Here is a 17,638-nt window from a genome sequence, read left to right on the forward strand (position 1 = left end):
CCTATGCCTCAGTAGTATTGGAGACATGAGGGTGTGCAAAACTCTAGCCCCTGGCTGTACAGACCATGAGGGATGTTGGCAGAGGACACACAAGAGTGACAATTGCTACACCCTCTAAAAATTCTACAGCTTAGTGCACCATAATGGTCTGCCCATTTTTGCCCGCCTTGGTGGAAGGGCCAAACCTCTCAGCTCCCTTCTAGTGGTGCCTCGACCATGGCTCCTTTTGCCCCCTGATTCATGCTGAGGCTGGTGTGTATGGTGGCAGAGGCAACAACAGTTCCTTTGCCACTCAAGGTTTCTCCCAGTAAGGCAAAGGCTGATTAAGATTTACTGGAGTCCTGGGCAAAAAGAACATCTGGCCCTGCTACACTCTAGGGGTCCCCAGGTGCCAGAACTGGGCAGGCCAGGTGTGCCATGGCCCCTCCATACTTTTAAAAATGGGAGGGGCATGCCTGTCCACTTTTTAATATGGGTGTAGTGGCTTTGAGCAGGCACAAGGTGGCGGTAGTTTTTGAGGGTGGCAGGGGGGCATTGCCCCTCCCCAAACAGCTAGCCTTGGGCCAGAGGTGACAGAAGGAGCGTTGCCACAGGTGGCTGCTGCTTTGGGCACAAAGCTCAGCCAGCAGATGGGGCAACCTGTCACCAGGAACAGGAGGGACCCAGCAGGGGCAGCCTGGCAGGCCAGTAGCAATGGGAGCTGTGCCAGAGGAGCCCTCCCTCTCTGGATCCTCACTGCCTGTGACCTTCCCGGGGCTCCTCACAGTGTCTCTCAGCCAGGGCAGGGCTTTCTTTCCCTTTAGAGTGTGTCTGCAGGTCCCAGGGAGAGGGCAGGATGCCCAACCAGAGCCCCTGTCCCTGGGTTCCACCTGGAGAATGGGAACACAGCTCAGGGACTGCTCTTGGGCACCCTGGCCCCTGTCTAGGCAGGTGGAGGGTCCGGGACTCCCCATGGCAGCCCTGGCTCCCTGGGAGGCTCCTACCATGGCCCAGCTTTGGCTTCTATCCTGGCCAGAGGGTGGGGCTCTGGGGGGAAGAGGAGAAGCAGGGGGCGGGGCCATAGTTCCAGTACTGGAGGAGACCCCCTCACTTCTACCCAGGTTCTGGAGCTCCTGTGGGGACCCCCATCTTGGCAAGGGTCCCTGGGCATGAGCGCATGGGCCCAGGCATTAATCCACTTTTGCAGAGAGGATTTAGAGCCACCTGGCTTTAGAACTGGTTTATGCTGCTGGAGGAGTGGAATATAACCACGGCAGGAATCTGAATCTGGTCCAGAGTGTGTCTGAGACTTCAGTGTGTTCAAATGTACTGTAACCAAAGATACTTGGCAGGATATTTTTTAATCTGGTATTTATGAGTTTCATTGGACAGTGAATATAATGGCTCATGTGATGACTCTATGGAAAGTGGATCCTTGTTCTAGGACAAAAAGGGCTCTATCAGTCAGATTAAAGTGTTGTTCATTGAAGAAATACTGGTGAAGTATTCTTCTGTTTGCATATATATGGCTAAAAGCATAAACAATCAAACCTTTATTTAAAAAAGTACCTTAATCTGAATGTATTTAATCATCTTATTAAGGATGGTGAGCAACTGATCATTTCCAACAGGTACATCTGCAAAAAGGAATGCAAATATTTTGGGAAAAGGAAACAGTTGTAAAGATCTTCTGTTGATCAGCTGCCAAGGGCTGCCGTGTTCCGAACTGAAGGCATTTCTTAAGGTTCATAATAAGCATTCATATTTGAATTTATAATTAAATGATACAATCTGAAATCTAATAATGAATAAAAATATGTCAATTTAAATATACCTCTACCCTGATATAACGCAACCTGATATAACACAAATTCGGATGTAACGTGGTAAAGTGGTGCTCTGGGAGGTGGGGAGGCTGCGCACTCAAGCAGATCAAAGCAAGTTTGATATAATGCGGTTTCACCTATAACACAGTAAGATTTTTTGGCTCCCGAGGAGAGTGTTATATTGGGGTGAAGGTGTATGTCAATATTAAATAAGTCAATTTAAATAACAGTAAAGGCAGCTTGCTATTAGTAAGACTAGAAACCCTGTGAAGAGTATTCATGTACATCTGACATCTTTAACTGAAATTATTTCCTTCTGCCATTGTCCTTAGCGATCAGAAGGGATTGTGATTACCATGGACGTGGAATCCAAATCTCTCTCCTGTTGGGTACATAGTCTGTATCATCTTGTATCCTACTATAAGCCTGAGCAGTGTTTAATTTGTGCCAGGGCTTGCCAAAGCTGAGCCCCGGCACCGCTAGGCTTGGCAGTTCATAGCCCCAGCAACTCTGGACTTGCTGCATGAGTTATGAATGTAAAAAAACTTGCTTGAACCCTAGTACCTAATTGCCTGAGCCCTGGCACCTCTTTCATTACAAATTAAGCACTGAGCCTCAGGTATTCTCACACTTAAGAAACTACCACAGCACCAGGCAAAAGTTGTCCAAGAACCGATTCTTATTTGCTTTTCTGCATTGTGTAATTATAAAAGTAGTGATTTTTTGAGAAGACATAAAACACAGAGTACTGCTAAGTCTTTGCATATGCTTAGAAGAGGTACATAAAGGTTTTCTATATATTTATTCCCTGCATTAAGCCAATACTCACCTACTGGATACAAGAGTTTATCTATAACGTGAATAACACCATTAGTTGCCATGAGATCAGATTCTTTTGATTTCACTTCATTCACCAGAAGTGTGTCATTTACCTAACAAACAACAAAAAGAGAACTCAAGATACTGAACATGTATGTTTCCAAAAAATGTTGAGTCTTACTATGGTGGTTTATTACTGTTCAAATACACATCTTTCTGTAATATACACTATTTAATATATGGACCTGATATGCCAATTCCATATTAGAGTGAGTATCATAATATTTTTCTTTTAGTACTTACTGTTTTCAAGAACAGTTTGCTTCCTTGGATAGTTTTGAGAATGTTTGTCACACCAGGTTCAAAACCGCTTCCAATGTAAATTCCTTTTGTTAGGTGATACAGAAGAATAGTCCTGAGAGCGTTTTTGTCGCCTATAAAAATAGCCATTAAATGGTGCTGCTTAGTTCGTTTGTAAAGATACCAAGGATTCATGGAATGATGCTTGAATAAGATCACTGCTTAGACAGACACACAGCTTGGCATATCCAAAAGCACATACCATTCTTCCCCTAGGAAGAGGATGAGCGAGAGCATGAACCAGATGTGACCAAATGTTAGTCACATTGCTTAATGTGAAGGCACTAAGAAAATACACTGATGAGGGTGGTATTAGAACGTATATAGAATAAAACAGAAAAGTGTTCAGCATCTTGCTCCTATTCACTTGCTTTGAAAAATCACAGCTATGAATTCTCCAGTCCTTAAATACCTGTCTGATCTCCTCTTACTTAAATCCCATAAAACGGCATCTACCAGACAACAATGTAATGGTGTGCCAAGCCCACTATGGCTAGAATGAGATCATATTGAACACTCTGCAGTATATGAAACAAATTCAGAAAGCTAAGCCATTTAAAAAATCCAATGGGATCCAGGCTTTATATGAATTCTCAGAGTAAAAATAATGGCAGAAGATAAGAGAAGTAAATGCTGGGTGAAAAGTTAAGTAGTGAATTAAAGAGAATGACAATGGACTTATATTATTATATGCAGTATTGCTGTAGCAATGTTGATTCCAGGATATTAGAGAGAGGTAGTTGAGTTAATATCTTTTATTGCACCAACTTCTGTTGGTGTGAGAGACAAGCTTTTGAGCTTAGGCCTGGTCTACTGTAGGAAATTAGGTTGGTATAACTGTATTACTCAGGAGTGTGAAAAATCCACACCCCTGAGCAGTGCAATTAAATCGACCTAAACCCTGGGAAAATTCTCCCTTCCACCTAGCTACTGCCTCCTGGGGAGCTGGATTAACTAAACTGACAGGCGAGCTGCTCCCGTTAATAGGTAGCATCTTCACTGAAGTGCTAAAGTGGAGAAGCTGCACTGTTGCAGCATTTTAAATGTAGACAAGCCCTTACGCAGATCTCTTCTTCATATCTGGCAAATGTACTCAGAGTGTGAAAGCTAAACACAAGATGGAATGGATTGTTTATGTAAGGGGACTGTTATCCCCTTACTAACATGCAGTGGGGGTGTTTTGGTTGGCTAGCTCCCAGTACCGAAAGGGGAAGGGTAGATGGGAAATCAGAACCCTGAGACTGACAGTCCCCAGGGCAATAGGTAGAGGCCAACGCTCCAGGTCAGCCTGATTGACAGGATGGGCAGGCTAATCAAGGAGTCAGGAGGCCAGGGCTGTCCCGTCCTCCATCCTCCGTGTGAGCTGGAATTGCGTGGGTCAGACAGAGTGAGGCCAAGCTAAAGAGAGAGCAGGGGCCCAAGCTAAGTTGCTGGGCGCTGCAGCCCCAAAGCCAGAGCACAGCCCAGAAAGCAGCCCCCTGCCCTGGGAGCAAAGTTGCAGCAATTGGAGCCAGAGGGGCCAGAAAAGGTCAGAGCTGGGAGCAGAGTCACAGAAGCAGCCTGCAGAGCAGACCTGTCCTGGGAGCAGAGCTGTAGCAATCAGAGACAGAGGCGCCAGAGAAGCAGCCCAGGGAGCTGGAGGCAGAGCAGAAGCATCAGCCATGCTGAGACAGAGTGGAGCAGTCTGGAGCCGGGTATGGTGAGCAGTTGGGGAGAGCGAGGGGGACCCTGGGCAGTGGGCCAAGCACAGGGAGATATCTCAGCCAAGAGGCTCTGCAGGCCAGACTTGGAGGGGGATCGTAACCCTGATGGGGTGCGGGTAATGCTGGGGAGAAGGGTCCTGTCACCTAGAGCCTGAGAGCAGGTGGCCATGACCAGAGCAAGTGTCCAACCCACACCATCCCTTCAGCACAGCCAGAGCCTGAGAAAGAGGCCTGGGACCTACAAAAAGCAGACTGTGAACTGCCCTGACATTCCAGAGACACTGTTTGTGATGTTCCCTGCCACAGAGCAGGGTGATGTGTTTCCTTTAACCTTTCCCATTTTTCCTTACTCCTTTTTAAACTAATTGTTAATTCAATAAACTGTATTGCTTTAAATCATATGTAATGAGCAGTGGGTCAGGGAGGTGCCCAGTGCAGAGAGAGTACCCTGGAGTGGGGACACCCTAACCCCTGTCCTGGATGACCACAGCAGGGTTTGGGGTCAAGCCCCCCAGGAATCCTGGGCCCAGCCTTGTCAGGGTTACGAGGACTCTTCCAGACGGGAGAGTGTAAGGGGAGTCCTCAAGGGCAGGGAGGCCTCTGGGTAAAGGAAGTGGGAGTGAGGACTCAGATCCTTTCACTAGCCCACTTCACTGGGCTAGTGCAGAAGCCAGGAAAGTTCCCCACAATAGCAGGACCATTCCCCCGCTTACATTTGGCATAAGTAGTTATCACAGAAAAATGATAAAAGACAAAACCAGCATCTCACCTTTGGAGATAGGCGACGCGTAGGAGGAGTATGTGGGGTCAAGAGCCCCCTCCCGCAGATTTCTATTTGGCCTGCAGGGAGCTGAAGGGGTGGGACAAACTGCTTCTCATGATGGCAACTCTGGATTGCTGCTCTGTGCAGTGTGGCAGATGCCTGAGAGAGAGTCTGGATATGGCAGTGGCCCATCCAGCCCCTTTGCTTCTCACCCATGCACAGCTGCCAGGGACGGGGGGAGGTGGGGCTCTGGCTCGCTCTGCTGCTGTCCCCAGCAGCCAAGGCAGGGTGGAGAGCAGAGAGTGGAGCGTGGCAGGCCACCACCCAGCCAGGCTCTCTCTCAGAATCAGCAACCCAGAGAGGCCAGTTTCAGCTAGCGTGAGAGGAGGCTCCCTCCCACTCCCCACCTGGGCCCAGTTGCCAGCAGGGAGAATGGCCAAACGTATGGGGGAGGGGAAGCGCAGCAGGAGAGAGCGCAGAGGCCCCAGGCTGGGCACAGGGCAGGGAGGTAGCTGGGCAGAGGAGACACGTGAGGTGGTCACTGTCCTCCCCTTTAGATTGTGCTGCCCCAGTATTGGGGGGCCTTCAAGGCAAATAATAATAAGTCATGGTGTAGCTCTTAACTGAAGCAATTGGATGAGTAAGTGACAGAATGATTGGAGATGTAGGATGGGGTGTAATTGATTGACACAGCTTTACACTATTGCTCTGATCTTTACTCTTTTCACTTATTAAAGATCCTCTGGAACTTTCCATAGGAAATGAAGTATTAACCCTGGTATCACTGCTGAATTCCAGTATGTAAAGTGAGGGGACTGGATCTGTTTCTGGCCTTTGCCCAGGGAGTACAAAGTGGGCAAAGTCTTTATACCCTGCCACAATGCACCCGACTGCAGTGGTGTTTGAAGTGAGCAGTGTATATCCCTTGTCTATTTCAAAGGGAAGTTGTGTGGTTTAAAAAACTACTTTAAATGCTACCAGAGCCTTGTTTGAAAGTTGTTATATAAATGCAAAGTATGGTGGTATAAGTAGCAAAAGTAGCTAGGATCCAGTGAAGATGTACTTTTCTAGTAGCAGGGTGAGGGCAGAGATGGCTGTGCTGGAGACAGGGGAAGAGAAAGGAAAGGAAAAGAGGGATGCCATCTTATAAACTCTGATCCCGTTGCGGGGGGATACACAGAGTTCCTTGCAGGGAGGGGGTGTTAGGTGGATTCTAGAAGCACGCAGATTGCAGGCACATTAAACACTTAGGGTGAAATCCTGCCCCACTAAAGTCATTGGGATCTTTGCCATAGACTTCAATGGGATTTCACCCCTAGTTAATTTCTAATATTCTTGTGCTACTTACTTCTCAGTATTTCCTTTTCCTCATCCGTCAAGCCTTTAAAGGCCTCATTAGTTGGGACAAACAAAGTCCATTCTCCAGGTTGTGATAGAACATCATCTAAATCGGCATCTTTCACCAGATTAAGGAATATGCTAATCAGAAAAAAGAGCACACATTAAGTTATGGTCCAGTTTCCAAAGACTTGTTTACACAAGGAATTCTGAAGGCAACATCAGCACACAAAAGTTTGCTTAATTAGTTCCTGTCACTTCTAAGCATCTGTGTAGTATCTTATTCTGCAATTATTCTCAATGATTTCAAGGATGAGGGGGAGTGGAAGAGGTGGTGAGTCACTGAATGTGTCAAGAGCTAGACTGAAGAGAAAGGGAGTAGAGAAAGAGGAGGATGTTGGTGACCTTGATACAAGCAATGTTCATGGAGTGGAGCAGTCAGAAATGAGATTGCACAGAATCCAGTGGAGAAGTAGAGGAGAGGAAGACTGTATGCTCCCAGGGCAGGAGATAAAAGGGAAGAGGGAGAGAATAGTAAGATAAGTGAGTTCAAGGGCGTAGTACTTCATTAAATGGGATACTAGAGTATGTACTCAGCCTACCCTGTGTACAGGCAAATTGTGAATGGGGATTAGGGTTTGAGGAAAAATTAAGGTCCCAGGCTGTAGCCACATTTAGTTATGAGAAATAGTCCTATCGAAAACACTCTAGACACATCCTCTCTGCTCCCCTACTGTCCCAGCCCCTCTGAACATCTTGCCAGTACCTGAGCGTGCGTGGCCATGTTAAGCTATTACACTAGCCCTACACTGCCCTGGTGCTGGGGGACTTACCAGCAGGGAATGAGGTCTGGTTCTGGACCTTATTGTCACTGGAATGGCATGAAAGAGCTAGACTGCTGCCCAGAATGGGAGCCTATAGCTTCACTGTACCATTCTGGTATTATAAAATATACCTGCATGGAAAATGGAGAAAGAAATCCATTTCCCCCCCTACCATTTTTTATCAAAATTTAATTTTTCAGAGCAGCTCTACTCTATACTGATTGAGGGCTGCTCTAGACTATAAAGTTAGATCAGTTTAACTACATTGCTCAGGGCTGTGAAAAATGCCATGTGCTGAAAGATGTAATTAAGCTGACCTAAGCCCTGGTATAGAAACCACTAGGTCAATGGAAGAATTCTTTCATTGACCTAACTACCACCTCTCACAGAGGTGGATTGACTACAGTGACCCAAGAATGTGCTGTGCCACTGTAGCATTTCTTGTGTAGACATAACCACAGTCTATAGAGAGATTTTTATGCTGTGAAAACCTTTTGCTTACCTAAAGCGTTTATCATTCTTCAAAACTTCACGCAGTGACTTTTCGGCTGGTTTGATGATCTGTCTGAAAATGTGAATAATACCATTCCTTCCCTCTTTGCTTCCTCTTACCATGCATGAATTTTCAATACATACAGCCTGATATAAAAGAAAAAACAAGACAAACCACTCGACATTAAAGTCACCATCCATGCCACAAGCTTGCCAACTTTAGTGAAGCATATTTTTTGTAATCAGCCTGAAACATGAACTCCTCTGTAGCCTCTACAATTTAAAAATAGAATTTCTCCAACTTCTCATTGGCTAGTCATTCGTTCCTCCTTTTTCAAATAAAATGTGCAAAAGGAAGCAAACGATGTGGTAAATGAATATGTAAATAGTTTGAATCTTGATTACTTGTGTCATTTGAAAAAATTGTTAGCTGTTCAGAAACTAGAAATTTTTATTATTAATCTCAAGCTAAATTGTGAAACCATCTTCTAGTTTTCCACTCATTCATCTATTTCAGCCAAAGTTTAATTTAATTTAATTGCATAATATGTCAAAATCAAAGACCTTTCTACTGTACAGTGGTGTGGTAACTGTTGGTAATTTTGACTTTCAGTGGTGAGTTCTCTTATAACACCAATAGTATTGTCTTCTCGAGTGAGCTCCATCCTTCTCCAGCTTCAGATTTTGGATAAATTTCATTAGTCACTGTCCCAGGATTTGGAAATCCTCATTCACTTACTGTGCGATATACAAAGATTCTGAGTCGTTTTCCTCCCAAGGTCTCCACCTTCTGTCCGTTATAGAGCTCGTTGAGGCCAATTTTCACTTTCAAAATGTGGTTTTGCATTATCAGTTTAAGAAGGCGTAGGTCCATCCTCAAAGTGTCATCTACCAAATCATTTAGACAATAATGTATTAGTGATTCCTTCATTCAGGTAAGATTCACTGCACACATTATGTTTGAGTATCATGAAAATACTTGTTCTTTTTGCATTGTTTACATTTTAGATCAATCATTTTAGACTTAATAAAATTGGAAAACTATTCACTATTCAGAATTAAATTAACTCCTTTTTATGATTACAAAGGATCTGTAAACAAACTTCTAATTCTTTAGTAGATATTTGGGAGATGATTTATGTATGGGCATGTTTTAACATCTAGATTACTTGTAAAATATTTGTTGTAATTATTGCTTTGAGTATTCACCATTTGTAATCCACTCTGTGTTGTGATATCTAAGTCATATGGAACTGTTTCTTACCTCTGATTGGATAACTACCAAATCCAAAAAGAGCTTTCAGAAGGGCCATGTGCCCACTCCTAGTGCAAATATTAATTCAAATATTTATTGGCACATACATATGTGACACCTTCTCTTTGCTCAAACATCCTGGTAAATAAAAATGTGCTTGTGTGAAACTACTTGAACAGTAAATAAAGGGGGTTCTGATGACAACTCAAGTGAATTTAAGAGAATTTATTGTAATATATAATTGCATTATTCACCCAGCTCTCCTGCTAACCATTAAGGTACATTTTGCATCTTATTTTAACTCTACTTTTCCCATCAAATAAAGAGGTCTCAATATACTGAATAAAATAAATTGTGTAGGCTTAAGTAAGACTCAAGTGGCACATAGGTCTTCTGCAGTCTCTCTGCATAGTGGTAAATTTTACCCACTGTGTATATTGAAAAGGACAAAGAATCTCTTATTCTCAGTTGTGCTAATTCTTTGCAGTCTCAGAACATAGACTGGGGAAAAAGTTTGTTTCAGAAAACCATAATGACAGAAAAGATGCTTTTGACGCTACTTCAGAGGGAATATTCCCCTCCACGGCTACCTACCTGAGAAAGCACCATTCAGAGGAGCCAGCAGAGTGTATTGTCCCTCTGGCCTTAGAGAAGAAGTCAATCCTAGCTGTGCCAAAAGGTCTGTGAAGGTGGTCTGCTGGTCACCTGCTAGCTCAATAACTTGCTTGGCTGCAATTGATAAAGGAAAAGATAATTAATTTTAGCCTGTTAATTAGTTTTCTTGTTTCAGCCACCTCCCTCCTTACTAATTACAATTCAGTACAAGACGGTTTAGAGGGATTGGATAAGGTACAGAGAAGGCGTGCACACAAGTCCTTTTAATAAACAAGCTTGTATAGATTTCTCAGGTGGAGAATGTCTTAAAGTCTAACAGTCCTTATCTCTGTGATACAGACATGAAACTATATCAGTCACTCACCAGAGTTAGGAATCAGCACATGGTCAATGAGGTGGATAACACCGTTGCTTGTCACAATGTCTTTGCGGTTTGTCATCTTGACTCCATTTACAGTCAGGCTTTCACCATCACAACCTACTTCAATTGTACTCCCTTCCAAGGTCTCATAGACTGCTCCACCCATGATGGCTTCAGAGCATTGAAGAGTGTTTAAAATATGGAACTTCATGAGAGCTATGGAGGAAAGAAGAGACAGGTCCATGTATAGGCACTTGATCGTAAAAGGATTGCTTAAAACAGTTTAATGCATTGACTGAATTAGTGTTGTTACAATATAACTTTGAATAACTACCTTTATTTCCCATAATTTCTCATGCCAAGTTTGAAAAATACAAAATATAATATTCTCTTAATGGCTGTACAGATAACTCTTTTTTCTGGTCACTGAAAATTGGGTTATTTCTATAAGAACTCATAAACTACTATAGCACATTATGGTTAAGAATTTTTTGTAGTGATTCCCACAATATCATTAAATACATCCTAGTCTGTTAATTAGATCTCCAGAGGATATAGTTTAATGTCCATGGGTAAAATTAGGTTGCCAGTGGAACTCAACATATTCTGTATTGGGTGTTCAGAACCAAGCCTCAGCTTTTATTATTACTGTTCATTATTTGTTTCTAGTAGCTCCCACAGGGTTTGTTTTGTTTTGTTTTATTTTGTTTTTTTATAATGGGAAAAAGGGCACCTCCAAGAAATATCCTCCTGCTAGTGATCCAGTGAGAGGTTCCAGCTAGTGGCCTTACCCCTTCAGATACACCAGTGTCATTAGTTGTCCATCATAAAACATCTGCAACCAGTCTGTGGAGAGGCTGGTAGTAGACACAGATGTTTACTCTTCCCTGTAATATGAGGGAAGTGTGAAATGTGGTTACTTGCTGGCAGAGGGGAGAGTCTGTTAGACATGTGGAGCTGAGGATAATCTGAGTGGTCTAAACTTTGTGGAGGAATTTAAAGAAGGTGTTACAGAACTGTCTGTTGCTTTCAGTTCTTTACTTTTTGCAGATACTGAAAACACTGTGGGCCATATTCTGTCCAAGGGCAACTCTGCTGCCTTCATTGTACAATGAAGGATAGAATTGAGCTCACAGGTGTGTAGCCCCAGCAGAGTTTTTTGTTGTCAAATATACAAGAGGGAGTTCTGGTACATTTGACTATATTGGAGAACTGAGATTCAGAGTCTAGTCTTCTGGATGTGGTGCCCAGAAGACAAGATGAAATTCTTGTAGGTGAACTCAAAAGCAATTTAAAAAAAAAATCACATTTTACTTTTTTGGGATGCATAAAGAAGTTCTATGAGATTTCAAAAAATTTTCTTTTCTTGGTTATTTTTTTACATTCCGAGTATCAGCCCAGATTCCCTCCCACCAGCGTTTGCCACTTTATGCCACTCAGATGATGGCAAGTTGCTTGATCTGGCCCTAATGAGAACTCTCCTGGAGTAGGGGAGGTTGCAGATTGTGTAACATGACACAGAGTATTCCCAATGCCTCACCCCCAGCAGAGTGCACAAACTCTGTTGGGGTCATAACAAGGGTCAGCTGATGCTCTGCCAATTCATAACTGGCATTTGTTCCCTTAGAGACCATAGCTAGCTAGCACAAGATAGAGCAATCCTTAGGCTACTATAATTTATGTGGGTCCAGGACCAGAACAAATCTGCCCTGATCCACTCAGTATGCAGCGGCAGTCAAAAAAGTGAAGAGAATGTTGGGAATCATTAAGAAAGGGATAGATAATAAGACAGAAAATATATTGCTGCTATAAAAATCCATGCTACACCCATATCTTGAATGCTGCGTGCAGATGTGGTCACCCCATCTCAAAAAAGATATATTGGAATTGGAAAAGGTTCAGAAAAGGGCAACAAAAATGATTAGGGGTATGGAACGGCTTCCACAGGAGGAGAGATTAATAAGACTGGGACATTTCAGCTTGGAGAAGAGATGTCTGAGGGTGGGTATGATAGAGATCTATATAATCATGACTGTTGTGGAGAAAGTAAATAAGAGAGTGTTATTTACTCCTTCTCATAACACAAGAACTAGGGGCCACCAAATGAAATTAATAAGTAGCAGGTTTAAAACAAACAAAAGAAAATATTTCTTCACACAACGCACAGTCAGTCTGTGGAACTCTTTGCCTGAGGATGTTGCGAAGTCTAAGACTATAAGAGTGTTCAAAAAAGAACTAGATAAATACATGGAGGATAGGTCCATCCATGGCTATTAGCCAGGATGGGCAGGGATGATGTCCCTAGCCTCTGTTTGCCAGAAGCTGGGAATGGGTAATAAGGGATGGATCACTTGATGATTACCTGTTCTGTTCTTCCCCTCTGGGGCACCTGGAATTGTCCAGTGTCAGAAGATAGGATACTGGGCTAGATGGGCCTTTGGTATGACCCCGTATGGCCATTCTCATGTTCTTATGTTCTGAGAATAAGGTGACTGTTACAGTCCCCAGACTGCCTCCCTCATGCTCATCAGGTCCTGAGTTCTTTCTTTTTTGCTGGAGGACTTCTTGGAGAATTGGATAAATAAACTAACTTACTGCTTTAATATCTTACTCCTGACAAACAGTTGGCAGAAAACCTGTGTTTTTGAAAGATTGTGCTCACACACACACACACACACACACACACGCTTCAATAAATTGTTAGGAAACATCCCATAGATTCCACTCCTTCAAGGAATGCTCCAGAAGAAAAGAAGAATCAAAACTCCCTTCCCCCTCACTTTTTTTTTTTTTTTTAGTTTGGGAAGAACACTTTGAACCATCTTTAATCTTTGTAAAGGAGAACTTACCAAAAGGCATAAAAGTGTCCTTCACAGTTCACCTTTTAAATGCCTTAAATATACAGCATAGTGCATGCAGAAACTGCAGTCTCAGTCTTTACGACATAGTTTCCATAGATTTCTTTCAGACATCCTGCTCATAATGCTCGTTCTGAATCCCTTGGTGGTTTTTTTTTTTTTGGTAGTTTAAAACACGACAGAAACTCTGACTTCCACAGTACAGTATGTAGCAATTGCCCTTTCTTAATGAGAAGGACAGATGTGAGCTGTAACTTACAACTATAATGATTCTAATGGGATTTCCTTTTCCTTTCTGTGGAAAGTAAATTTTATGAGCTATACATGCATTTAACCAATGTTGATTGCATTAGATGCATAGTCTTTCATTTGACAGCTTGGTTGTTAAAGGATTCTTATCCCAAAGTATCAGACCACTGCAGATAAATGTGCTGGAAAGTGATGTAACAGCCATCCAATCCGCTTAAGGACTGGGGTTCAGTGACTGGTAACATCTTTTTAAAGGATTAAAATTAGATTGTCTTGAAACCTTAGTTGCACAGACAAACTGAAGACAATCTTCCTTCTTGACCTTCACTTACACACCACAGACATAGGAAGGACAAGAAAACTGGCATCTGCCCCATTATTTAAAATACACAGTAAAGCCATCATTAAATGATTCTTCTTCATTAATAAATGATGGGTCAGATACATCTTCATTAATAGATGGTGGCTCAATGGTTTGAGCATTAGGCTGTTAAACCCAGGGTTGTGAGCTCAATTCTCAAGGGGGCCACTTATGGATCTGGGGCAAAATCAGTACTTAGTCCTGCTAATGAAGGCAGAGGGCTGGACTTGATGACCTTTTTGGGGTCCCTTCCAGTTCTATGAGACAGGTATATCTCCATATATTATCCTCCACTGGTGTAAGTCAATTTAGCTACACCACTTTACACCATCTGTAGATCTGGCAAGTACATTCTGCTCTATTTTCCAGTTGATGCTTGTCAGTAAAGGGCCTGCAGGCATAGCTTCCATAAACTTCAATGGCAATTCTGCCTGCATGAGAATAAGAATATCCAGTTTAAAGCATGTAGGGCAAACATTTTAAAAGCACCTCTGTGGCTCAGCTAGGTCTCCATGAAAGTCCATGGGAAGCAGGTTTCTAGAGTCACTTAGGTGCATTGGAAAATTTTACCCATAAACAACATGTTGGATCCCTGTGGGATTGGGAACCAATGTACATTTTTTGTGTAATTAAAATCAAATTGTCTTGAGTACCCTTCTCATATGAACTGAAGGTTATTTTATTGGTAATTATTACTATTTTTTAACACAGCACATAGATGTGCATAGCATTTCACAGACAAAATTGTGTATGCTTTTTATTTCTTTGTGTTACAGTAGCACCCAGCCGGCTGAATTAGGATTGCAGTTTCACTGTGGCTGTAGAAAAATAAGACAATCCCTTGAAAAGTTTACACTGTAGAATTTGGCTTATAGAATACATATACCCTGAAAGAACTATAGCTGAGATGCGTTTGAGGCAAAAGCCCAGATTCGGATGCCCCGGAATATAAAGCTGATGTCCATTTCCATTAAATAAATACAGGCAGTATAATTTTCTGATCACTCTTTTGAGAGATGGATATAGTTTTATAATCCCTTTATTGTTAATTCCTGATTTGATTATGTTTGATATATTTTCATGTATTCCCATAGACAAAATCACTGATGTACCTTCAGAGGCCACCTTGTCACCCATGATCCTTTCCAAGATTCCTCGTGGAAGTTTCTCAAAAGCTTCATTAGTAGGAGCAAAGAGTGTGTAATGGCCAGGCTTTCCAAGTGTGTCCAATACACCAGATGTGATGGCAGCAGCCTAGAAAAGAAATTTATTACTTACTGAGAGCGTTGTTCAAATACATTAAACTCATGGGTGCAGAAAAACAAAAACCTTAATTTTGAAATCTCAGAGGGTCAAATCCTGCACTCAAATGTTCACGTTCATCGCTCATTGAGAACAATGGAAGTTGTATATGAATCTGTAGGTAGAATTTGGCACATAGTTTCTGTGCACTTGATACTATATTATGATTTAGCACTTTAGGATTTGTATCCAGATATCTTAGTGGTATGTTGAAATGAATTATAATATTCTTCATAGAAAAGACTGTTTACATAAGTAAAATTACAGAAACAAAATGTAGAAAACTAAATGTTCTAGGGAAACATTTTGGCTCAGTCTTCTGAGTTTCTTTGATATTTTAGCAGATATTAAGAAAGCCCAATTCTGATACAATTTATAATGATTCAAATGTAGCATAACTCTGTTGATTTCAGTTGAGATAGATTGGATTTACTCCAGTCCAAATCAGAATGTAGTTCTGAATGTAGTTCATTAGATTCATCCACCACATGCAAATGCTCAATAGTAAATTTAAATAAAGCTGAATAAGTGAAATTCTATACACAAACCTTTAGATTAAATGAATACAAAGAATCCTGAAAAAGTTTGTTGCAATGAAGAACATACGCACATAGGTTTTGCCATAGCATATGAAACCAGCAGTCTATCTAATCCACTGTTTTACCTTTGGAATAGAAGCCAAGACCTGATACTTCTGAAGAAGGTGAAAAATCTTTCATAATACAGCTAGTAAATTATGTGTTGTTGTACAGTAGTAGTTTCCTAACCCTTTCTAAGGCATAAGAATGCATTTAGCCATAATGTTTACATGGTTTAATTTCTTCAATTTTGTTCAGATTGGCTAATGGACAATAATGATGAAAGTTATCTAAACACAGTAGATACGAACTAAGATTGAAATATCTAACCTCATTAGGGGTTCATCTTTACTTCCTGGAAACTAGGTATGCGGGAATCAGCCTGAATGAAATATGAACTAACTCAATCGCTGTCCTAAAAGCATAATTAAGCCAACCCTTTTCTGATTAAAGAAAAAAGTTTTCTTAATTTGCTTATTTTAAGTTCTTCCCCTGCCCATATACTTGTCCATGCTCAGATAAATAGGTATACTGAAAAAAATATATTGAGAGGCTATTTTATAGGTAGCTTTGGTCCAGCTGATACCAGAAAGAATTAGGAGTCTTTTAAGAAAGCCTAAGATTTTCACTCCATTTGTTCAGATACAAAGGTTTGGCTACATCCAGACAAGTGCAGATAAACACCAGGGTGAAATCCTTGCTGTATTGAAGTTGATAGGGGATGTGCCATTAGACTTCAGTGAGTTCGAGATTTACTTCAGAACTTTTGGAGGCATAGCTGAATTGAGCTGCTAACATTTTTGATGTCAAGTATCAGAGGGTAGCCGTGTTAGTCTGGATCTGTAAAAGCAGCAAAGAATCCTGTGGCACCTTATAGACTAACAGACATTTTGGAGCATGAGCTTTCGTGGGTGAATACTCATGCTCCATAATGTCTGTTAGTCTATAAGGTGCCACAGAACATTTTTGATGTTTGATTTGCCCTGTTGGAAACCTGCTCTAAGTTGGAACTCATCAGACCAATGGGATTATCATGTTTTGAGTTCATCGAGTCATAGAAGATTAGAGTTGGAAGAGACCTCAAAGGGTCATCTAGTTTAACCCCCTACTCAAAGCAGGACCAACCCCAACTAAATCATCTCAGCCAGGGCTTTGTCAAGTCAGGCCTTAAAAACTCTAAGGATGGAGATTCCACCACCTCCCTAGGTAACCCATTCCAGTGCTTCACCACCCTCCTGATTAATTATTTTTTCCCAATATCCAACCTAGACTCCTTCCCCCAACTGCATCTTGAGACCATTGCTCTTTGTTCTGTCATGAGCCACCACTGAAAACAGCCTGGCTCCATCCTCTTTGGAACCCCTCTTTCAGGTAGTTGAAAACAGCTATCAAATCCCCCCCCCACTCTTCTCTTCTGCAGACTAAATAAGCCCATTCATAGAGAACCTACTAATTCCAGTGTCACAACATAAAACATTGAAATAAGTTATCTAGATTAATATAGTTATTTACAGAACAGTGTAAGTGTACTTGAAATACGTTGAGAACAGATGGGAACATCTCTAAGCCAATTTAGTAAAAAAAAAACCTCTTTAATATTAAGATGTCTCCCCTTTGTCATTTGAGCATAATCGCACAATTATATTTCGACATCGTATATGACTCCACCGACCGGGAAATAAGAAAAGCAGCCCTATTCAATGGTTGACTTCACACACCTTCCATAGTTTTTCTCACCTCCTCATGCTACAAAGGGGGGGCCTGCTGGGCCCTCTCTGTTCTCCGCTGCTTCTAACTTTTCTCTTTCTTCCACAGAAGGAAAAAAAGATGAGAGAAATCAGAGGAAAGGAAGGCAAATGAGAGAGTCTTTCAGTTCTGGAAGAGAGTGAGGGAGAGGCTTGGAAAGATTCTATAATATCCTGGTGCCCCAGCCCAAGCCAGCGAGTAAATATCCT

The 17,638-nt window shown here is 41.9% G+C and overlaps 1 protein-coding gene across 5 annotated transcripts in view; it reads right to left on the bottom strand.

The window, feature by feature from the left end:
- Positions 1-17,638, bottom strand: part of POSTN (periostin) — a 48,117-nt gene that overhangs the window by 17,719 nt on the left and 12,760 nt on the right. For all 5 annotated transcript variants that reach the window (XM_030563787.1, XM_030563768.1, XM_030563795.1 and 2 more), the window contains exons 7-15: positions 14,916-15,057; positions 10,339-10,551; positions 9,954-10,088; positions 8,844-8,992; positions 8,115-8,251; positions 6,799-6,929; positions 2,928-3,058; positions 2,635-2,737; positions 1,549-1,616 (exon numbers count right to left, since the gene is read on the bottom strand). In XM_030563787.1, coding sequence (XP_030419647.1) covers positions 1,549-1,616; positions 2,635-2,737; positions 2,928-3,058; positions 6,799-6,929; positions 8,115-8,251; positions 8,844-8,992; positions 9,954-10,088; positions 10,339-10,551; positions 14,916-15,057 — 1,209 coding nt within the window. The remainder of the gene's footprint in view (positions 1-1,548; positions 1,617-2,634; positions 2,738-2,927; positions 3,059-6,798; positions 6,930-8,114; positions 8,252-8,843; positions 8,993-9,953; positions 10,089-10,338; positions 10,552-14,915; positions 15,058-17,638) is intronic.

Source organism: Gopherus evgoodei, chromosome 1 (assembly GCF_007399415.2).
Source record: "Gopherus evgoodei ecotype Sinaloan lineage chromosome 1, rGopEvg1_v1.p, whole genome shotgun sequence".
Classification (NCBI taxonomy): domain Eukaryota; kingdom Metazoa; phylum Chordata; order Testudines; family Testudinidae; genus Gopherus; species Gopherus evgoodei.